The 25,185-nt window shown below is 40.2% G+C and overlaps 1 protein-coding gene across 12 annotated transcripts in view; it reads right to left on the bottom strand.

Annotated features, from left to right (window-relative positions):
• The window catches only part of LOC109621260 (probable 3',5'-cyclic phosphodiesterase pde-5), an 85,577-nt gene that overhangs the window by 21,821 nt on the left and 38,571 nt on the right, over positions 1-25,185 (bottom strand). The window contains exons 1-3 of one of the 12 annotated variants that reach the window (XM_062851668.1): positions 17,074-17,332; positions 2,225-2,394; positions 2,035-2,134 (exon numbers count right to left, since the gene is read on the bottom strand). The exons of 1 other annotated variant lie outside the window; for it this stretch is intronic. In XM_062851668.1, coding sequence (XP_062707652.1) covers positions 2,035-2,092 — 58 coding nt within the window. In that variant the 5' untranslated portion in view covers positions 2,093-2,134; positions 2,225-2,394; positions 17,074-17,332. Of the gene's footprint in view, positions 1-2,034; positions 2,395-16,864; positions 17,333-25,185 lie in introns of those variants that run through there. 10 more of the 12 variants (XM_062851667.1, XM_029872390.2, XM_062851669.1 and 7 more) reach the window with 10 other exon arrangements.

Here is a 25,185-nt window from a genome sequence, read left to right on the forward strand (position 1 = left end):
AATCACCGTTAAATGTCGAATTCGTTTTTGAACCTGGGTTGGAACTGGATTGGCGGAAAATGTGTAAACAAACAAACGTCAAACAAACTTTAGTACAAGCGAAACCGAAGTCGGTTTGGGGTTGAAACTGTGATCTCATCCAGTTCCAACCCAGGTTGGAACTGAATCAAAAACGAATTCGACAAAAGACAGACTTGTTTGAATCCCAAGATGGCCGCCACAATGGCCGACTTTTGCGCCTACTCACGATTTTGAGGGCACAAATCTCATTAAAAACCAATTCAGCGCACCGGATCTTCGTATTTGACAAGTGAGAAAGAGCAAAATAAAAATTACACTATCGTTGAAAGTTCACTGCTTGAGATTTGTGGATCTGATGTTCTGGTGCAACATTGAGCTGGAATTCTTGCTGTATCAGAACTTTACTGAGAATTTCCTTTGTCAGGCCTTTACATATGTGGCTATATGGGCGCTGTAATAATGGGTTATAAATACCCTTGGATGCAAATAAATCTATCTATTTAGCTATTTATACATATAAAAATAAATTTCTGTCTGTCTGTTCAATCTTTGATTATTTCGCAAATTTAACGATGAATCAATTTTTACAACCAAGCTCTCTAAAAAAAGATGGTCGTGGAAGATTCAATAACTTAAAAACGAAAATGGATTTCACATCCGCGCGATTGCAACAAATCAACTCGGTGTGTTCAGAGCACGTATTCAGCATAAATCAAAGAAATAGTGCGCCGAAGACATCAACTGGATTTGATGCAATCGCGCACTTTTATTAACGTTTTCGCATTTATGAAGGCTGAGTGCGCTGTCCAGTGGTGAACTAAATGTGCAATATTAAGGAATTATAATTATGAGCCTCAATAAAACATAACATTAAAAAATGCTCTATTAAAACTGCATAATTTAAACATAGTAGCAAAACGCTACAAATTTTACAGAAGACATCGAGTGAGTGAGCTTCCCCTTACGGGTCCGCGTACCAACGGTTGGGAACCCGTGGCTTAGAACATACTATCTTATGATCACAAACAAGATAGATTTAAAAAAAAATCGGAAACTGGTAAAAAATTATCACAGATAAAAAAAATCATTTCTAATTCGTTATATGTGCACCAGGGCCTAAACAGACGATGCAGTAATCGTACGGGATTCGGCTTGACCATGCTGAGGGTGATGGGTTCGATTCCCGGTCGGTTCAGGAACTTCTCGGAATGGAAACTTCCTCACCTTGGGAATACTCATAGAACACTAAACTGAGAAGCAGGATTTGTCCCAGTGGGAGCGTTACACTACGAAGAAGATTGTATCTGCAGCAAACTATCGACCTAGTCAATTTCAATTAATTTTTTAACAAATACTATACTATACAGAAGGATGAGAGGTTATAGATTACAGTATTGGAATGAAAAAAGGATACATTTTCTGATTTACATATAGAATAGCCTTTTTCTTAGTCTTTATCTTTGGAGTCAATTTATGTACCGATTGAGCTCCAAATTTGGCACAAAACTATAAATTACCTGTGTTTTAGATTTCCGTTGAGTTCAATTCATAGGCAGCATGTAAAATGTAGATTGTCTGTTCGTTCCATTTCGTAAAAGAAAAAATAAACAATTATAATCCTCACATAAACTCAAAAACAAAATTAATTTTGAAATATTCTTATGATAGTTTATTGTCGGGCTTCGCAGATTGAAAACGAGCCAGAAGGGGATCGTCTTAGAACGTCTGGTTATTGGACTATGAAGATCATAATTAGTTCCATTTAGGAAAAAAGTAAACAATTTTTCCTAAATAGAACAAACAGAAAATCTACATGGTGCCTATGAAATTGCTTGAATTCAACGATAAAAAAAATGCAGGTAATTTGAAGTTCTGTGTCAAATTTTCAGCACTGTTACTGACACAAATTAAATGCAAATATTTAAAATTCTTTTAAAATTTTAAGTCACATAGAAACAACATTGAACGAGTTGATTAAATTAACTAAATTAGATTCTTGCAATTTATACTTACGTCGCCGATTTCTCCAAAGGCCAGCGAAACTTCCGGCTACTCTAGATAGAATTTCCATCGAAGCCAAGTGCTATGAAACCGCGACACTTTTCTATTTTCTCTACCTCAATTGCACGATTGGGAGCTTGTCTTTCATCACAGAATTCACGCGACGCAACACTTTCGTTCTTCTTTGAATGAAAATATTTACCTAGTCCAGCCGGTTATACTATCGCTTCTTAATGCATTCGTTCAATAGCGAGAAGACGAGGACAAGGGGACGCATGGTGCTGGATGTGAAATATTATGCCGTCGGTGTTATTAATGACTGACGTGCACGTGACACGAAAGGTTTTTATATAATCGTTTATGATCTAAATGCTATGAAAATAAATTCGTTTGAAATTATCGAAAAGAAATATTTACTGAATCAATAGATTAGAATTGGTTAATACTTTGTTACTATTGTCATTCAAAGGCAGTGCAGGCGAAACTGGAAGCATTTCCTCATTTTTTTTGTTTTTGATTTTTTATAAAATAACGAAGCAATATTTTCAAAATCGGTTTTCGTGCACATGTAGAGTATGGATCAAGGAATCTCCTGATTTTTTTCCAGGTGGAAAATGTTTTTCGTTTTTGCAGAAACCATTTTTTTTTGTGAAATTTTGCTTAAAAATGGTTTTTGCAAAAACTAAAAACATTTTCCATCTGGTAAAATAAAATGCACGATGACGATGGCTTGGTAGTTGATCCGATTGAGAAAACGTGGTGAGGTAGTTTGATCGTGGATTGCTTCCGATTCCGATTGATTGCTTCCGTGTACATGCGAATCCGTGGTGCGATTCCGTTCCGATTCCAGAAGATGGTTTGATAGTTGATAGCTTGCGTTGTTGAATGGCCATCGGGACCACTCGACCGATGCTAAGATCAAGCTGACAGTCCGGCAGCTCGTTGGGGTTGATTGATGACATCCGTTACGATTCCCATTGGCGCATGGGTTGACTTGACTGAGATGAATTCCTGTCGACGTCCGTATCCAACTTCACACTCCATGACTCTCCGGCGAGAGCTTTTCGTAGGGTTGGTTGGGCGGATTCCTCTCGACGCCCAATCCGGCTCGAAGGACCATGTTCGATCACTTGGGAGATCAGCGGACTTAATTTGATCCATTGGACGACGACGACGACAACTACGAAGTCTGGGTCGAAATTCAACGAAATATTCACTACGAGCAGCGACACTGGCTGCAAACAACTACAACGTTTGGAGACTTCAACCGGGGGCAGCAGTGAATGGAGGAATGCATACGCAATACAAGGCTCTCTATCTAGAGGGTCCAGGTGAGGACCTGTCCAACCCTCATAATTCTTTTAGGAAGTCCTACCGGGTCTTATTTCTTTTCATGTCATCTGTACTCGAGCGCTACAATACTTCACCAATACGGAGCTGCAGAAATAGCTATTTCTGCCGGGGGCAGGATGTTCGGTATCGAGCGGAACCGAAAGCACCTTTCTATTCGGGTAGCCTCTATCGATGACCACTGGTCACTCAACCAACTCTCTCCCAGTTAACGGATACCACTACAGCAACTCCATCGACCTCGGTGAGCAAAGAGGTTTGGCACCATCGATCGGGTCGACTGGAGGTCAGTGCATTTTCGATCCTCCAACGGGCAGCATGATCGCACAACCGCGCGGCAGTTTTCGGGCCTTTTTACACCCAATCATTTTAATATGTTTGTGTTGATGTCAACTAGCTTTTAAGAGTAATTAGATTAAGCGAATAAATAAAATTAAGTGCATGAAGTGAATGCCTGTGTGGTAGTGATTTGTGTTCAAATTCCCCAAGTAAGAATTTGAAAGAACTATGTAAACAACTTTTGTTCTTCCGTATATGGATAGGCTTGCAATAGGTTTCGTGAGATAAAATTTGGAGAACTCAATATCTTCCGAAAAACACACACATTGACCGGATTTCGTGAAAATCGTACCGCGGCTGTCTAGCACGGCTCGTCGCATTACACTTTGCAGAGCGATGTTGGGTAGGCTGATAATCAGTTACCTTGTCGCAGTCCCCTCGCAGATCCTCACAAGTTCCTACCCCACGGGTCAATCAATAACAACGACCTCCAGCTAAGCTTGTGCATGTTGTTCGGAAGTTGTTCGTCAATATTAACTTCTTTTCTTGATCAGTCTAGATTGCTGTGTAGTGTCGGTAGCGGTTGTCTCAATTGGCTAAGAATAACTCTACGGATCGCCTTTTAGTGGCAAGAGTCCACTAAACAGATGACCCCTAATTCATGGTGTGATGCGGCTATATGCTTACCATGCCTATGAATGAATGGTTAACCGCCAGGGTGCCCTACAGGCACAGTATTGTGTTCTTACTGTGCTAACCGGAGCAATGATGCAGTGGATCTTGTGTTTCTCCGAGACAATCAGCTGCCCTTCTTTGTGTCAAACTTGAGGCTAAATTAGGGCGGGATTATGAAAATGTTGTTGTAGTTTAAATTTTCACTTATATAGTTTTGCATTATGCGATTTACACAGTGTATTCTGTGTATCCTCGCTTTTGGTGTTTTCCAATCGCTACCTATTTGCTTTTATAACTGTTGTTCTTTGTTGTGCTGTGATTGTATGAGTTTGGTCTTGCTTAGTTTGGGTAGTGGCGGTTAGGAAAGCTCAGATCAATCTTCAGCATAAAAGAACAGCAGGGATCAATATATGCAGACTGATGCAAAATGGTAAAGCCCAAGTGACCAAGTAGTCCAAGAACCTTTTTTTTTTAATTATTTTTTGTTGAGTGGTGAGGTATGATTCGAACCAATCAATAAAGCCAGCTGTTACCCCACATTTTGCAAGTTTATGGAGAAGGATTCGATGATCTACGCGGTCAAATGCTGCTTTCAAATCCAGATAAACCGCATCCACCTGCTTACCAGCATCCATGGCACGTATGCATTCAGTTGAAAAATCGACAAGGTTGGTGACGACGGATCTTTTAGGGAAGAATCCATGCTGATCTGTAGAGATGTAATGTTTGCAGCTATTGAGCAGGGAGTCGTTGATGATGATTTCAAAAGCCTTCGAGCACACGCATAGTGAAGTAATGCCACGATAATTACTCACGGCACGCTTATCATTTTTTTAAAAAATTGGAAAGAGATAAGATCTTTTCCAACTGCTCGGGAATACACACTGCCTTAGAGAGCGATTGAAAAGAATTGTAAGCGGTATTTGCAAAGCTGAACATTTCTTCAAAAGGGCTGCTGGGATTCCATCTGGTCCTGGGCTGTATGAAGACTTCACCTTTGATACTGCTCCTGCTACATCCTGCTCTGAAATCACAAACATGTCGTAGCTGAAGGCGTCACGTGGAGTATCTTCATTTCATTTTGGAGTTTACGAATGACCAAAAACGTTTTGGGATACAAGATGCGTTGTAGCTCCTGTATTCTCGAATTGTTCTGTTCAAATCTAGTTTAGCTTGTTGCGATCGATGATTGCAATAGTAACGCAAAGCAGAAGATCGGCGGCGTTTCAGCAGAAGAAGTCGACCATTGGACCAAGGCGGTTTGCTGGGTGGCCGTCGCGACGGGACGTGTGTCGTAACTGCTTGCAGCACTGAGTTAGTGAAGAATCCAACAGCCTCGTCAATATCTACCATCAACTCGAACTGGCACCAGTTGATTTGCATCAGTTCTGCATTCAAAGACTCGAAATCGGCTTTTTAGAAGTTGTACCCAGTATAGTCAAGTAACTTATCACATGCAATCGGTACAGGACAGTGCTTGACGGCTGTTCGAGTCCGTATGAAGTTGATCATCAATATTAACTTCTTTTCTCGATCAGCCTAGATAGCTGTGTAGTGTCGGTAGCGATTGTCTCAATTGGCTAAGAATAACACTACGGACCGCCTGTTCCGGTGGTAAGAATCCACCAACAGGTGACCCCTAATTCATGGTGTGATGCGGCTTTATGCTTACCGTGCCTAGGAATGAATGGCTAGGGGGGTCTAATAAAAACCTAACCGCTAACGGAGCCTGTGGAGTACCAGGGCGCCCTCCACAGTATGTAGCCCTTACTGCGCTAACCGGAACAATGGTGCAGTGGACCTTGTGTTTCTCCGAGACAATCAGCTGCCCTTCTTTAGTTTCACCTGAGGTTAAATAAGGGCGGGATTATGAAGATGTTGTTAATTAGTTTAAATTTTCACCTATATGGTTTCGCATTATGCGATTTACACAGTGTATTCTGTGTATCCTCGCCTTTGGAGTTTTCCAATCGATACCGATTTGGTTTTATTGTTGCTGTTCTTTGTTGTGCTGTTGTTGCGAAGAGTTTAATCTTACCTAGTTTGGGTAGTGGCTACGGTTAAGATAGCTCAGATCAATCTTCAGCATAAAAGAACAGCAACGATCAATCTTCGCAGACTTACGCAAAATGGTACAGCCCAAGTGGCCTTGGTACAAGAACCTTACTTTCGTAATGGAAATTTCTATCTTGGAAACCTTGTGAACCCGGTGTTTGCCACTTTCAGTAAACATGAAATGGCAAACTCGCGTGTCATGCCTCGAGCCTGTGTGCTTGTCAACAACGCAATAGTTGCTACACTCATCTCTGAACTAACCACCAGAGATGTATGTGCTATCACAATTGATGAATCTGTTGGAAACCTCAACAGGAAATACGTCTATTGTTCTGTGTATTTACCGCATGATGAACCATCCCCTACGGATGCTTTCAAACAAGTCATCGCATACTGCACTTCAAAAGGCCTTCCGCTAATTGTTGGCAGTGATGCTAATGCTCACCATATCATCTGGGGCAGCTCAGACATCAACTTGAGAGGCTCCAGTTTGATGGAGTACTTAAGTAGTACAGATCTTGCATTACTTAACATAGGCAACCGCCCAACCTTCATGGTATCTGCTAGAGAGGAAGTGTTAGATATAACGCTTTGCTCTAGCAGAATTAGTCACGAGCTGACCAATTGGCATGTGTCAGATGAAGAATCTTTATCTGACCATCGCTACATCTTTTTTGAACATTTGAATGTTACTTCGCAAACATTGCGTTTCAGGAATCCTCGGTCAACAAACTGGGATCTTTATACTGATTTGGTTGCAGCCAAATTTCATGGATATTCACCATCCATTGACACTCCAAGTGATTTAGATGATGCCGTTGATACTACAACGACCTTCAGCATGGAAGCTTTTGAAGAAGCATGCCCTCTACGGTCTGTGAAGATCACAAGAGGAACCCCTTGGTGGAACTCTGATCTGGCGAAACTCAGGAAACAATGTAGAAAGAGTTGGAACAGACGACGTTCGGCTGGTTCGGAGGCTTTCAGGTCGGCTCGCAAGGCCTACAGGTAAGCTCTCCGGTCTGCTGAACGATCCGGCTGGAAAAGCCTTTGTACAAATGTTTCCAGCTTGAGTGAAGTCAGTCGGTTAAACAAAATCCTTGCGAAATCTAAGGATTTCCGGGTGAACGAACTTCGTTTGCCAAATGGCGATCTGACTTCCTCTGATGAGGAAGTTCTGGAATGCTTATTCAGCACACACTTCCCTGGATGTGTGGATATTACATCTTCGGATGATCCTGATGTCTTTTCTTGTAGTTATGATTCTTTAGCTTCGGCTCGGAGTATTGTAACTATAGAATCGATTGAGTGGGCTCTTAATAGCTTTGCTCCTTTCAAATCTCCTGGGGCAGATGGGATTTATCCTATTTTGCTTCAGAAGGGATTTGATTATTTCAAACATGTTTTGAAAAAATTACTTGTTTGCACATGTTCTGGAAAGGATTAGCAGTGGCTAACACTGATCCGCTAAATGGATAGGCTCATCTACTTGGACATAAAATTTTTTGTTTAATACTACCAGCAATAAATCTAACAATTTGTTATAATTTAGTTTTAATTTTGATTCATTTTAATGTCTATACATTGTATGGATGTTCCGAGCAGTTTCGAGTCGATGGTGGACCACGACAACCAAAAATTTCTGGCATCATCCGGAATAATAATTTCTTATGATTTGAAGCATGTCAGGTCAGGTCTCCAGCCTACGGGGCTCTCCCAATTGACCTCCAAGCGGAAGTGGTCCCGGTCTCCGATCAAAACTAAAAGCCCTCTGTAAAACGAAGTTCACTCGTGTTTCGGGTTCCATTATGCGGATCTAGCTTTGCCGTACCACGTGAAGAACATCATTGTTATACAAGAATATAACTCTTAGGTTATATTAGGTTATAGTAGATGCCGGCCCACTGAAAAAGGACTATCTGGAAGCAGAAGATAACAAAAATGCTGTACCGGTTCAAGTGTTCAAATGATGTTGGTTTACCTAATTAAACAATGATGTTTTGACATCTGCCATCAACGCCAACAAACCAATGAGCACTTGATAATATTTCTAATATCAGCATTAATATTAGCTAATATTAGTAATATTTGTAATACGAGATCGAGTGTCCCACCCCATGACCAACATGCCTACCAATCTTGTAAGTCCACTGTGACTCTTTTACACAAGGTTGTTTACGATATCGAGAAAGCATTCGTTCAAAAGAAATCTTGTTTGGGTGTTTTCTTAGATATCGAGGGTGCCTTTGACAACGTGCCTTTCGATGCCATATTGGAAGCCGCACGGAGTCATGGTATATCTCCAATGATTTCCAATTGGATTCATCAAATGCTCAAAAACCGATATCTCTTCTTGACATTGCGTCTAGCAGGGATTAGGAAATTGAGTGTTTGTGGATGCCCTCAAGGGGGAGTCCTATCACCGCTTTTGTGGAATCTCGTAGCAGATACGCTATTGAGGCAACTCAATAATAGCGGTTTTCCTACTTATGGTTTTGCCGACGATTACCTAACATTGTTAGTTGGTATGTGCATCAGCACCCTTTTCGACCTGATGCAAAACGCCCTTCAGGTAGTTGAGGGTTGGTGTCGCCAATATGGCCTTTCGGTTAATCCGAGTAAAACATCTATTGTTCTTTTCACGGAAAGGCGAAACCGTAATGGCGTTCGAACTTTGCGTCTCTTTGATTCTGAAATCGATGTGACTGGACAGGTAAAGTACGTTGGAGTCATTCTTGATTCCAAGCTTTCCTGGACACCTCACATTGAGTTCAGAATCAAGAAAGCTTGTATGGCCTTCGGGCAATGCCGGAGTACTTTTGGTACAACTTGGGGTCTAAAACCCAAGTATATCAAATGGATTTACACAACTGTGGTTCGGCCAATATTGGCTTTTGGATGTCTTGTGTGGTGGCAAAAGGGTGAAGTGAGAACGGTCCACTCGAAATTAGGCCATCTCCAAAGGATGTGCTTAATGGCGATGTCTGGAGCGTTCTCTTCAACTCCTACGGCAGCGCTAGAAGTTCTCTTTGACGTTGCCCCACTACACATTCATCTCAAACAAGAAGCCCTTTCTTGCACTTACCGGTTACGGGTACTCGGTCTACTAGAGGAAACTCCTGTGAACCGCACATCAACACACACCTCGTTGTTTCCACTTTTAGTGAATTGGGACAAAATTGTCCTTGCTCCAAGTGATCTTACAATTGCTTGTAATTTTCCATATAGGACATTTTCCACGAAATTTCCTTCCCGGGAAGAGTGGACATCTGGTTATCTGGAAAGAAGTATTTCAGACGGCATCGTATGTTACACTGATGGCTCCCTTCTCGAAGGTCGAGCAGGTGCTGGTGTTTATTCTCGTGAGCTAAGGCTGTATCAGTCTTACTCACTTGGTAGACACTGCACCGTTTTTCAGGCCGAAATCTTTGCTCTTATGTGCGGAGTGCAATCAGCACTTCAGCAGCACGTAATGGGCAAAGTAATATACTTCTGTGCAGATAGCCAGGCTGCTATTAAAGCACTTGCTTCGGCCAACTCCAGGTCGAAGATAGTTATCGCTTGTCGAAATCAAATCGAGGAGCTGAATTCAGCAAACGCTGTTCACCTTCTATGGGTACCTGGTCATTCTTCCATCGCTGGAAATGAATTGGCTGATGAGTTAGCTCGCTCTGCAGCATCACATGACTTCATTGGCCCTGAGCCAGCTATTCCGATATCGAAGTGTTGGATTAAGCTTCAGATTCACACCTGGGCTGTCACTCAACACAGACAATATTGGAATAGTTTGGAGTCATGTCGTCAAACCAAATTGTATAGTGCTACGGGTGGCGAAGTATCTAACTTATAATAAAATAATAGATTATAATCTGTCTAAGCAGAATTGCAGCATGCTGGTCAAAGCATTGACTGGCCACTGCCGACTCAGCTATCACATGGCGAATATTCAGCAAGCTGATTCATTTGCCTGTGATAGCTGTGTATCCGATTATGGAACTTCGTATCATTTGATATGTAACTGTCCAGTTTTCGCGCAACTGCGTTTCCGAGTATTCGGTAAACACTTATTAAGTGAAACTGACTTCAGAAACCTGAATCTTCAGGATATTCTGTTGTTCTTAACCCGTTGTGGTAAAGAGCTATAGGCTCTCTTTCGCTTTATGCGTTATTACAGTGCCCTTTTCAGGGCGCTGTTTGAACCCATTGTGGTACGCTTGTGCGTTAGTACCCTCTTCCAGGGTATTTTTCCTATTTCCCTACCTGTCCCTATCCCCATCCAAATCCTTTTCCCTTCCTTTTCCCTCAGGTAGACGATGAAATAGGCTGTTATTTTGGCGATGGCACAAATGTCCCAAATGGAGGTTAACGTGCCTCTGGAGCCGGCCTTCTGATACCTGATACCTGATAGTGAAGAATCCAACAGCCTCGTGAATATCTTCCATCAACTCGAACTGGCACCAGTTGATTTGCATCAGTTCTGCATTCAAAGACTCGAAATCGGCTTTTTAGAAGTTGTACCCAGTATAGTCTTATTATCTTATCACATGCAATCACATGCAATCGGTACAGGACAAGAGACTTGGACCTCAATCGCTGGATGATGATTGTCAAGCGCTGCCAGCGCTACACCGGCTTCGAAAAGTGAAATATTCTGCAAAACTGCGTCATTACCAAGAACAAGATCGAGTGTCGCTACTGTTCACCACTGTATTAACCTGGAAAAGCCCGTGGAAACAGAATCCGTCCAACAGTGCCGAACTCGAAGGACACAGCCGGGAACGATGCAGATCTACCGAAAGCTGATTGTCTATATCCGCGGACCAGTGGACATGAGACAGATTGTAATCGCCAAACTGCCCAGACAATCAGTAATCGTATAAGGTGTTGCATAGGATGATAAAGTGGAGGCCATATGCGTACATGCCTTCATTTAGGCGCATGTAAAATGTATGCATATCGCCTCCACACATATTATGCAACATCTTATACGATCACTGATTGACTGGGTGCAAAGTATCTAAATACCAAGGTAAGAGATTCCCGCTAATATTCGCGGATTAGTGAGAAAAGGAAAAAAGCAAAAAATAGTTATGAAGTTTGCGCTGATTTGTATGGGCGCATCACTATTTAGCAAACTTTCTTAAGAATTTAAGCACTCCCATCATAGAAGCTATTATTTAATTGCATCTCACTGGATTAAAAGTGACTTCCATGCAATAAAACAGGAAATATCGCCATTTGAAAATTGGTAACATTTTTTTTTAATTGGTTCTAAACATATTTTTTCAGCATTTAGAAACATCTAAACTACTAAAACTTCACAAACATTGCTGAAATAATGACATTTTAGTGTAAAAACACCAACTTTTCATAACTAACGCAGATGTGTTGGTGAGTCTCATTTTTGACATTTGCGGGAATCTCTTACCTTGGGTATTTAAATACGTTGGACTGGGTGGAGCACCAAGTCTTTATCCGACAGGTTGTTGTGGACAGCAGCTATAGTGTCGATGTGACGATGAATGACATCTAGGTCGTTTTTTCGATCTGGCGGGAGGTAAAACACACCGATGCTTACGTTGCACTAAGGACCAGAATCGCAATCTAGCGGAACTAAATTAATTACTCCAAAACGAAGCATTTCCGACACATGGTGTCTTCGACAAAGTTGTTTGACATCAGCAGAGGCATCTATTGCTAAGAACGTAGTAGTTCGCAACTCGTCCGCATAGGTGGCACCACCATCTAACTTCTTTGTTTTACGTCCTAGAGACTTGGCGTTTTCGGCAAAGTTGTTTATTTTGGCAAAATAAACAACTCTTTCTCAAACGTCAAAATTCCACAGCCTACTGTTTTCGAGTTATTTAAAAAATAAAAACCAATCAATGAAAAAACAATTTTTTAAGCAAATTTTGACATTTTTACCAGAAACCATGTGAGTTTAATTTTTTTCCTAATGCATATGTGTCAAACCAAACACATTGTACGGGAATATGTTGAATATTATCATTAAAAATTAAAAATAAAAATACAAATTCGAAAAAACAGTGTGAATTTCATGCCCAAATATCTCACAAAGCGCAAAAAATCGCAACTTCAAATTTTCAGCAAATACGAAGCAATACTAGGTGAACATACTGCCAAAAATTTGGAGAGGTATTTTTTGGTGTTTTTGAGATAATAGCTTTTTAATAACAGTATAAATATAAGTAGTGCCAGCATGTAACTTTTTACTGTTACACATTAGAGAGTTTATGTCTTCGAAAAAGTTGTTCATTTTGACTAAATAAACATTTCTTTCTTAGACGTCAAAAGTCCACGGCCTACTGTTTTCGAATTATTGCATATAAACTAGATTATATTGATAAAAAATGACTGCAAAACACATTTTGATGCAATAGTATGAACAATTTTTATTGTTTTTACTTTTACGATACATAGTAGGTCAAGAAAATGTCAGCTTACTATTGTCAGCATGGGTCAAGATATCTTTTAATTTTTGCATGTCATTTTCAAAATGTTTTAAGCTTAACCTATTTTGTCAATCATTTTAAATTCTAGAGCGCGAAATATCTTGTCGAAAGCTGGTGGATCTCTTCCTGGATGGAAAGGACGTTGATAGAAGAATGTGAAACTTAAGCTCCACGAAACTGACATGTTCATGACCTACTATGTATCGTAAAAGTAAAAACAATAACAATAGTTCATACTATTGCATCAAAATGTATTTTATAGTTATTTTTTGTCAATATAATCTAATTTATATGCAATAATTCGAAAACAGTAGGCCGTGGACTTTTGACGTCTAAGAAAGAGTTGTTTATTTAGTCAAAATGAACAACTTTCTCGAAGACATAAACTCTCTAATGTGTAACAGTAAAAAGTTACATGCTGGCACTACTTATATTTATACTGTTACTAAAAAGCTATTATCTCAAAAACACCAAAAAATACCTCTCCAAATTTTTGGCAGTATGTTCACCTAGTACTGCTTCGTATTTGCTGAAAATTTGAAGTTGCGATTTTTTGCGCTTTGCGAGATATTTGGGCATGAAATTCACACTGTTTTTTCGAATTTGTATTTTTATTTTTAATTTTTAATGATAATATTCAACATATTCCCGTACAATGTGTTTGGTTAGACATATACGCATTAGGAAAAAAATTAAACTCACATGGTTTCTGGTAAAAATGTCAAAATTAGCTTAAAAAACAGTTTTTTCATTGATTGATTTTTATTTTTTAAATAACTCGAAAACAGTAGGCTGTGGAATTTTGACGTTTGGGAAAGAGTTGTTTATTTTGCCAAAATAAACAACTTTGCCGAAGACGCCAAGTCTCTAGGACGTAAAACAAAGAAGTTGGATGGTGGCGCCACCTATGCGGACGAGTTGCGAACTACTACGTTCTTAGCAATAGATGCCCCTGCTGATGTCAAACAACTTTGTCGAAGACACCATGTGTCGGAAATGCTTCGTGTTGGAGTAATTAATTTAGTTCCGCTAGATTGCGATTCTGGCCCTTAGTGCGTTGTTAGCAGGCAGTATCCAGTGGAAGATTACTCGTGGTAGTCGAAATACGCGTATCTGTCAAAGGATAAGCAATATAGGGCGGAATTAAAAGGTACGAAACTGATTACACTCATTCGACGATCATTTAGCCAGGTCTCGGTTAGCACAATCACGTCGTAATCCAGCTCACTGACGGCCAAGAAGAAGTCTTCGATTTTCGTGCGCAGTCCTCGAACGTTTTGGTAGTAGATGCGCAGATTGCTTGAGTGGTGGAAGCCCGGTTCTTCAGTCTCAACTACATGGCCAGGGCGGCTGTGTTGACGCTGGCGGCAGGGTTCGACTGAGTTGGACGGATGGGAGGATTCCATAATGTCATGGAGCGTACGTCCTGGTGGCGGGGGTTCGGTGCTAGAAGCGGAAGACAGGTCACTGCGCGAAGCGATACTAACACAAGGGTACTCGCCTAGCGAGCCATGTTGCCGAATCCAAAGCATTTAGAGCTGCTTGGCTATCAGACATCATGCAAATTGTTGAATGTCTGTAGTTTCTGCGTAAGCAAATATTACTGCATTCTAAAATCGCCTGGATTTCAGCTGTAAAAACTGTAGGCCATTTGCCCGTAGGGATTCATATTTTTATCCCGGGGCCAGTAACTCCTGCACCTACTTGATCGTTCAATTTTGAACCATCAGTGTAAAATACGACTGATCCTGGGTGTAGTTCTGGGCCACCATTTGTCCACAAAATTTGCCCAGGATTAATCACTTCAAAAGAGCGATCAAAATTGTATCTTTTGCTCATCCAATCACTGTTATTTACGATTAGACAGCCGATACTAATTGTTTTCAAAATACGGATATGCCCTCTTAGGTCACCCCCAAAGAGTTGTGCAGTTCTTTTGAGCTTCAATACACTCTTTGCAGCTTCTAATTGAACAAATTGATGCAGTGGAAGTAGGTCCAAGAACCTTACTTTCATAAGAAGAATTTCTGTCTAGGGAATCTTGTGTTTGCTACTTTTAGTAAAAATAAAATGGCAAACTCGAGTGTCATGCCTCGAGTCTGTGTTCATGTCAACAACGCAATCATTGCTACACTCGTCTCTGAATTACCCACCATAGATGCATGTGTTGTCACAATTGATGTATCCGTTGGAAACTTCAACAGGAAATACGACTATTATTCGCTTTATTTACCGCATGATGAACCCTACCGATGCTTTCGAACAAGTTACCGCATACTGCACTTCAAAGGACGCAAATGAAGTCAGCGACCTCGTCTCGAGAGTATTGGAATTCATATAATTTCGTGAGTTTGTTTCTTATAACTTTGCAGTGCCTAAACGATGACCAAACGTATCCTTTGCACTTTACCCTTCCACTAACAACACCCAAATTCCCGTGACACTCTGAGATGACTTAGAGGTCTCTAACATACCTTTCTTAGGTGTTCAACTAATCTTCCTTTCTCAACCCTCAGCTGTCGCAAGGACGTGGTCAGGAGAGATTTCAGCCGCTGGAGGATTGTGTCAATCTTGTCTTAGTATTAATGATAAACCCCAAACCTCTGTGCTTTGGCAACGAACAGAAATGAGGCAATTCTTATAAAAGCGGTTTGGAACTGTTCAACCTATGATTTTGTACGATTTGAAGGTGAATATATAACGAAGCCACCCCTCGAATTTTCAAGAGCACAAATCTGAAGACCCAAATGGCTCACCACGCTGAAAAATTGATCGATTGGTTATCCGCTGGTGGTGACCAATTGATCAACTTTTCAGCACAATCTTTCAATTGGTTCTTCAGATTTGTGCTCTTGAAAATTCGAGGGATGGCTTCGTTATATATTCACCTAACAATTTTAGGGATTTTCGGCCATTTTAGTCGGTAAAATCAGCGAAAACTATTTTACCTCTACATCCGACGGTTTCGGTTGCTTTATTCAACCTTTTTCAAGGACTAGAAAAAAGTTGAATAAAGCAACCGAAACCGTCGGATGTAGAGGTAAAATAGTTTTCGCTGATTTTACCGACTGAAATGGCCGAAAATCCCTAAAATTGCTGAGTGCTACAGTCGTAAAGATCTTTCTTGCTATTCACCTAACGCTAATGCTATGCTGATGCTAATACTAATGCTAATGCTAATGCTAATTGCTAATTTGTACGTTTGCAAAACATGAAACGCCTTCGTCTTTTTTCGGTTCCAAAAACCAATAAACACATTTGTACATAAAATACACACACGTTTCTCGGGTTAATGTCAACACAGTGGCTCTGTCATCAAACGATACCTGTTGTTACACTCGGTACTCAACAAGTGATAATAATCGATGATCTAATTGCATGTGATATGTCCTAGATATCAGTATATCTCACCGTGCCGAAAAATGGACAGATACGTGATGGTAATAAACTGATGCCTACATAGTCCACATTTTAGGTTTTGACAACGCAAGGTCGTTTTTAATTATTGTTGTGCTTCTGATAATGCTTTTATTACACATTTATCAATGAGTGATTTCATTTTCATAGCTGAGGCGTCTTCTGCTTTAAGTAACATCCCTTTCTAGCATGGCACCGCATATCCCTCGTCGTTCGATTTATCGCTATGTACTGAATAAACAATGCTGGGTGGCATCCACGATTTTATTATATCTGGAGCTCGATTTGAATAGGTCGTATGTGCTTTTGTCGATATAAAATTCGATCAGTTTATTTTAGTCATTGTAGCAATATGGCAGATATTTTGCAAACTTTTAATGATGAAACAGAAAGCCTGTTTTGTGAGGATTCTTCTGTATGTATAAACTTTGCTCAATTTCAACGGTTTTCGCTATAATAAGCGAATCCAACTGATCGAATTTTTAATCGACAAAAGCACATACGACCTATTCAAATCGAGCTCCAGATATTTGCACAATAATATATTTTCATTGTGTAGCTAAAATGTGTTTGGCTAGAGCTGACAGATTTACACTTGGGTTGTGGTTTATCACATTGAACACTCTCGGCTACAGAGAAGTATCAAGATTCACTCTGTCATATAGGACTTGATATACTGGTGAAGCTAATGTTTCTGTGACAAATGACAATCTTCACACTAAACAGCGGCTTTGCCATAAAAGTAAAATCACTGTTTTATTCTTCCTCACAATATCCGAGTACGGACTATTACAGCACTCACGTCTTCTTTGATAACACGACAGTAAGGGAGCAATGCGGACTGCTCGTCGTAGCGAGAAGATGCACACGGGTTGAAATCACGAGTAGAACTAAACCGAGCATCGCGGCGCTTGTTGAGGGAGGATAGGCATCGTAAATCTTCTCCATTCCTACTCGAATTTGATTTCTTTGAGCGCCAGCAACACCCACTACAGAGGTTCTCACCAATGTCTTCGTCGTTCATACTGTCCTTTCCCGTACTTAGTTTTATTAGTTTTTTTAAACTGGGGTTATCGTATCTAAAAACTTATCCGAAAACAATATATGAGGGAGCTAGAAGCAGAGGGGTGTAATTGACACTATACTTTCGAGTAAATTAAAAAAATTCATCAATTTTTATCCCATAACAGAATGTATTGAGTTTCAAATACGAGCCAATTTCCTCCGATTTATTGTAATTTTTCCAACGATCGTAAAAATAATCTTAAAAACTCCCTAAAAGCTTGAAATCTGAAGAATTTTTTATTACGCTCAGATCAAAATCGACGAAATGATCACTAACCCCTTTGCATCTGGGCCTCTCATATATATTCGTAATATTTTACTATGACAACCCCATACAATAGTAATTCTAAACAAGGTATCTATCTATATAAATAAAAATGGAATGGTGTTTGTTTGTCACGAATAGGCTCGGGAACGGGCCAACGGATCTACATCATTCTTCCAGTGTTCCATTCGACCAGGGCTTCGACGTGTTCGTGCGAAAAAATAATTGGGAAAATTGACCGGAAAAGCACCGAAAATGAGAAAGTATGAAATTTCATTTTGTGGGGCATTTTTACTACATAGCTGCATGTCAAAAACACAGTAGGCAGGCAGAATGACGTTTGCTGGGACAGCTAGTTTACAATATAATCTTTGAATATCTGGGAAAGCAAATTCGCGAGAGCCATGGTTGGGAAGATTAGAATAACCAGTCACAGAAGTCTAATGTCGCGACTGTTCGTGTGACTAACATCTAGTTAGTCAAATAAATTTTGTTTACCAAAATAAAAGGTCCTCTACAAGATGGACGATTAAAAATAATCAATTATTACAATTAAAGCTATTAAAATAATTAAATAGGAAAAGTGATTACAGCGCCATTGGAGTTCTAGTGTATTTCTATTTTGGGAAGCGATGTTCTAGGCTGTCCAAACTATTCTGGAATTGGGACCTTCAAGGTCTACGAGCTCTACTCTTGGCTCTCTTTACTCAATCGGCGTATTTCTTTCTCGATTAATTATCTCTTGTTGTATCTCATAATATTACTAGTATGTCTTTAGGTAGTTCTTTGTGTATCTACTGGCAAACTGAAGGCCTTCATGGTATTTTGAAGTTTGGCTTGCCATATCTATTGTATTAATAGTAAGATATTATATTGGATATTTTAAAGCTACATCCATCTCAACTTAAAGGTTTCTGCTCAATCGTATTTGAACATGCGATTTGATTTTGATTGGGAAGAATTTAGGGCCAAATCATAATTTTTGATCATGTACCATAGTGTCACGTAGTAGGTTTGCCGGGAATAGACGTAGACGCCCGAGCAGAAGAGAATATCATTAGCATAATAACATATGTTATTTTGGCATAAAAACTGTATAATAGAATCTGTATTTTTTATGTTATTATGTTATAAACTTGTCTGTCATAAGCGGCAAAATAACAAAAATCATAACAAAAAAATGTTCCTGGAAAACCAATTTAATAACATGTTTTGTTGGATTCAATAACAACTGAATAACAATGAATCTTGCAGTGCATTTGAAAACTTGTTACTGTTGTGTTATACACAGATAAAACAAAACGTGTAATTTTACGCTAAACATAATGCACATACGGGGAATGCGAGAAAGCACACATATTCACGCGAAAATTAAATTTTACATGATTTGTATTTCGTCGATTTCTAGTTACAATACGATATATTCCGCCGGTTTTCACTTTCAGCTAGAGTTAATATTCATATTTTCTTTCTGTGTAGTTCATTACATAAATGTACAAATTTCAAAAGTAGAATAATAACAGAACTTGATCTACAACAAAGTATATTATTGAAATGTTATTTAGTGGATGAATCTTAATGACTTGATCATAACAAAATAAGATTGCTCAACAAAACATGATATTGAAAAGTAATACTTTGATAAGTCAATAGTAACAAATTATAATGCAAAAACATGTTATGAGATTCTGTTGTTATGAATTTGATATTCTCCTCTGCTCGGGCGGATACATAATTCGAGGGACAATTATTCAATTTTATTATTTGAAGGTAATTGTAGTTCTCTTACAATATTTTTTCCATGATAAGGGAACCTTATTTATAAACTAGTAATTGATACCATATTGGACATGACGCGTTAGGTGAGGTACATATTAATCATCATTGGTCGGTCCTTACTCAAACGGGAATTAGAGGAAACGCTTGTAGATATATCGTTTTTGTCCTTTTAACACCGTAAGAATTGAAGAAATGACGCTTGGTGTTTCGAACCATAACCTTCAGTACCTAGTAGGGTCTTGTACCATTTGGGCAGGTGTACCTATATCTAAATCAATTTCAAACCGATTGATTTGAATTTTTGAATAGAGTTAGGCACGTACAGTATCTAACTCTATACAAAAATTCAAATCAATCGATTTGAAATTGACTTAGTTATAGCGGCAATTGCCCAAAATAGGTGCACCTGCTCAAATGGTACATGACCCTATTTCGGAGCCAAATAATTCGACTGATTAAGAGATATTAGGCAAATTGTATTGTCTATCCGGTTGGAATCAAGACATACATTCAATAAAATATTGCCATTCTATTGGTCTAAAAGTGTCGCAAATTTTAGTGCGCTGTGTTGCTGACAACAACTTGATTTTGCGACGTCCGTTTTGGTGGCGGCCCGACAATATCTCGATTATTTTCTCATCCATTTGTTAATCGATTCAAGATCTTTTGGAAGTTAACAAAGGATACTATATTCCCCGAAATATGGTATCAGTATGTCGGCTCCAGAGGCACGTTCTCCTCCATTTGGGAAATTTGTGCCAAACACCTCATTTTCGCCAATATGAGGCTAATCATTCTATGTTTTATTTAATGGACCATGATCTTTGAAAGGTTAATTTTCTGAAAAGTTTTTTTTTTATTTAGGTTACTTACTTTTACAAGCCGGCGCCTGAAGTTGGAAACAATTATCACTTTCAAGTTACTCAAAAGTACACAGGTCGATTAATTGCGTATCTGATACAATAAATCATTTGATTTTCTTTATTATATTATCATATGTAAATATGTGGGTGCTGATTTCATTTAGTATGTGAAACTACATGCTCTGGATAAGTAAGGCCTAGTTTTTCGTCGAAATATAGTTAAAGCTGTTACTACAGGGGATAGACAAAATGATCGGTACAGGCAAAATTTTCACTTTTCAAAAAATGTTCAACTAGCTGTAACTTTTCGAAAAGTGCATAAAATATTCTCAAATTTTTACTGTAAGTTCTTCAACTAGTTGTGTATCAGTGGACAAAGTTTGGAAAAGATCGGACAATTCTTCACAAAGTTATAAAGATTTTTGGAAAAGATAAAATTATCCGATAGCCAACTTTGAGCTGTTATATCTCCGGATTCAATGAGCCGATTGCAATGAAATTTTGACCATTCATGACTTATATAATGAACTCTGGAAAACATTTGACTTAACTTGAAATTTTTAACAAGCGAAAAAGTTATAGCGATTTTATTTTTTTTCACGATTTTTTAGTAAATTGGTCTATTTTTAATATGCATCCCATTACTTTTTCAATTATTGGCGGTTATGTTGTTACTTTCCTTCAAAACGCATTTATATATAAGTCAATTAGAGGGAAACTAAATGAACTATAATTTGCATCTTGAATTTTGTAACGATGTTGATGTTTTGGATAATTTGGTGTTTTATTAGAAAAATAATCTAATCGTTATAATTTTCTTCCGTGTTAAGAATATTAAGTTAAGTCAATGGTTTTTCATAGCTCATTTTATAAGTCTTAAATGGTCAAAACTTCATTGCATTCGGTTCATTGAATCCGGAGATATAACAGCTCAAAGTTGGCTAAGTATCGGATAATTGTACCTTTTTCAAAAATCTTTATTGCTTCGTGAAGAATTGTCCGATCTTTTCCAAATTTTGTCCACTGATACACAACTAGTTGAAAAACTTAAAGTAAAAATTTGATAATATTTGATGCACTTTTCGAAAAGTTACAGCTAATTGAACATTTTTTGAAAAGTGAAAATTTCGCCTGTCCCGATCATTTTGTCTATCCCCTGTATGTTAGCCATTTCATCATATGACCATTGAGCCTGCAGTTCATTGATAGGATAAGCTCATCACGTTCATTGATAGGAGATGTCTCCGACACGAGAAATTTAAATTTTGGGAATCCTGTACAAACAAAGAATAAAAATAACAAATATTTTACATACACCTACACTGAGGATACTGTACGTAGGGTTTCGTAGTTTACATGAATCAGTTATTTTTATTTTTTTCATCATTTTATAGTTCTTGTATGCTTTTCATATACTGAGCAGTGAAATCCATAAAACTTGTCGTATGAAAAACATCATAAGAAATTTCGTATGAAAATCACAAGATGTATTATGAAATGCCATTGCCAAAAAACAACAAAACCTTTTGTTGGCTTCTAACCACTTCATCTTTCGATATGTCGATGGTCGCATGAGTAAAGCACGTGCTCTCTAATCTTAGCGTTCCTGGTTCAATTCCAGGTTGCATTTTTTTTAGTTTACGCGAAATATTTCATAAAAAATGTATGATAATCATAAGACATAATTTCAATTTTTATACGTTATCGATATGATTTTCATATGTGAGAGCTATGAAATACATACAGTAACAGTATGACAATAATAGTTGGCGCTTTGAATCCAAAATCATAGTTTGTAACTATGATTTTCGCAAGAAATTCTTATGGCAAAAAATCATAGTTGGTTCGTATGATTTTCGGAGTTGAGGTATCCTCAGTGTATGTAACGCTTGAGTCAGGAATACTGAACCGATTACAATGAAATTTTCTCTGTAGGTGGCGTAGGTATGTAGAAATATTGTATAAAAAATTCATTTGATTTGGTCAAACGGATAAAAAGTTATAGTTGTATATGTAGCCAAAAGTCAAAATATGCAAAATTGTTTTATTGTATTGGGACATTCAAAGTTTTCTAACTTTGGAAGTGTTAAGCCAAAATGGCTCAAAATTTGATTGAAATCATGTTATTATATTAGATTACTTACCTTACCGGTCAGGCTAAGGCCGGGGTGGCCTCTGCTGTACATAGTAGCCGCCTCCATTCCACTCGGTCCATGGCTGTTTGTCTCCAGTTCCGCACTCTGCGTAGGGTCCGTAGATCGTCCTCCACTTGGTCGACCCACCTAGCTCGCTGCGCTCCACGTCTTCTTGTACCGGTCGGATGACTCTCGAGAACCATTTTAGTCGGGTTGCTATCCGACATCCTGATGACGTGACCCGCCCACCGAAGTCTCCCGATTTTCGCGGTATGGACGATGGTTGGTTCTCTTAGCAGCTGATGCAGCTCGTTGTTCATTCGCCTTCTCCAAGTCCCGTCTTCCATCTGCACTCCGCCGTAGATGGTACGCAACACCTTCCGTTCGAAAACTCCAAGGGCGCGTTGGTCCTCTGCACGTAGGGTCCATGTTTCGTGCCCATATAGGACGACCGGTCTAATCAGCGTTTTGTAGATGGTTAACTTCGTGTTACGGCGAACTTTGTTCGATCGTAGAGTTCTGCGGAGTCCAAAGTAAGCACGATTTCCTGCCACAATGCGCCTCTGAATTTCTCTGCTGGTGTCGTTGTCGGCGGTCACCAGTGAGCCCAAGTACACGAATTCTTCAACCGCCTCGATTTCATCACCGTCAATATGAATTCGGGGTGGCGGGCGCGGTGATTCCTCCCTGGAGCCCTTTGCCATCATGTACTTTGTCTTCGACACATTAATGACTAATCCGATTCGCCTGGCTTCACTCTTCAGTCGGATGTACGTTACGAGCAATAATATCAATATCATCGGCGAAACCAAGCAGCTGAACGGACTTCGTGAAAATCGTCCCACTCGTGTTTATCCCCGCTCTTCTTATTACACCCTCCAAAGCAATGTTGAACAGCAAGCACGAAAGACCATCACCTTGCCGTAACCCTCTACGAGATTCGAAGGGACTCGAGAGTGTCCCTGATACTCGAACTACGCACATCACTCGATCCATCGTCGCCTTGATCAACCGTATCAGTTTATCCGGAAATCCGTATTCGTGCATAATCTGCCGTAGCTGTTCTCGATCGATTGTATCATACGCCGTTTTGAAATCGATGAACAAGTGATGTGTGGGCACGTTGTATTCGCGGCATTTCTGCAACACCTGGCGGATGGCGAACTTCTGGTCCGTTGTAGCGCGTTCACCCATAAATCCAGCCTGATATTGCCCCACAAACTCTCTTGCAATCGGTGATAGACGGCGGCATAAAATTTGAGAGAGTATCTTGTAGGCAGCGCTCAGTAGTGTGATCGCGCGGTAGTTCCCGCAATCCAACTTGTCGCCCTTTTTGTAGATGGGACACACGATACCTTCCATCCATTCCTCCGGTAATACTTTCTCCTCCCAAATCTTGGTAATGACCCAGTGTAGTGCTCTCACTAGTGCTTCTCCACCGTATTTTAGAAGCTCGCTTGGTAGTTGATCTGCTCCAGCGGCCTTGTTGTTTTTCAACCGGCCAACCTCCTCCTCAATCTCTTGAAGGTCAGGGGCCGGAAGTCTTGCGTCCTGTGCACATACTCCTAGATCTGTTACCACGCCACCTTCGGTATTTGCAACGTCGCCATTGAGGTGCTCATCGTAATGCTGCCGCCACCTCTCGACCACCTCACGCTCGCTCGTGAGAATATCCCCGTGATTATCTCGGCACATGTCGGCTTGTGGCCTCTGCGCGAGCGGTTCAGCTTCTCGTAGAACTTTCGTGTGTCCTTAGCGCGGTACAGCTCTTCCATCGCTTCGCGATCTCGTTCTTCCTGCTGGCGCTTCTTCATCCGGAAGACTGAGTTCTGCCTGTTCCGCGCCTGTTTGTAACGTGCCTCATTCGCTCTCGTACGGTGTTGCAGCATTCTCGCCCATGCTGCATTCTTCTCGTTTTTCAACTGTTCACATTCGCCGTCGTACCAGTCGTTTCTGTGATTCGGAGTCGCGAAGCCTAGTGCTGTAGCCGAGGTACTACCTATGGCGGATCGGATGTCCCTCCAGCCATCTTCAAGTGTAGCTGCGCCAAGCTGCTCTTCCGTTGGTAGGGCCACTGCTCACTGCTGCGCGTAGTCTTGAGCCACTTCTACGTTACGAAGTTGCTCGATGTTGAGCCGCGGCGTTCGACTTCGACGCGTGGTGATAACTGTCGAAAGTTTTGAGCGCATGCATACAGCGACTAAGTAGTGATCCGAATCTATATTCGCACTGCGGTATGTGCGGACGTTGGTTATATCTGAGAAGAATTTACCGTCGATTAGAACGTGGTCGATTTGGTTTTCTGTTTGTTGGTCAGGTGATCTCCAGGTGGCTTTGTGGATATTTTTGCGGGGGAAGAAGGTGCTTCGGACTACCATACCACGGGAGGCTGCAAAGTTTACGCATCGCTGGCCGTTATCATTCGATACGGCGTGCAGGTTGTTTCGCCCAATTACCGGTCTGTACATTTCCTCCCTTCCTACCTGCGCGTTCATGTCGCCGACAACGATTTTCATGTCACGCGGCGAGCAACCATCGTATGTTTGCTCTAACTGCGCGTAGAACGCTTCTTTCTCGTCATCGGGTCTCCCTTCGTGTGGGCAGTGGACGTTGATGATGCTGTAGTTGAAGAAACGGCCCTTAACTCTCAACATGCACATCCTTGCGTTGATCGGCTGCCACCCGATCACACGTTGTCGCATCTTGCCCAACACTATAAATCCTGTTCCCAGTTCATTGGTGGTGCCACAGCTTTGGTAGAAGGTAGCCGCTCGATGCCCGCTTTTCCACACTTTCTGTCCAGTCCA

Source organism: Aedes albopictus, chromosome 2 (genome assembly GCF_035046485.1).
Source record: "Aedes albopictus strain Foshan chromosome 2, AalbF5, whole genome shotgun sequence".
Lineage (NCBI taxonomy): Eukaryota > Metazoa > Arthropoda > Insecta > Diptera > Culicidae > Aedes > Aedes albopictus.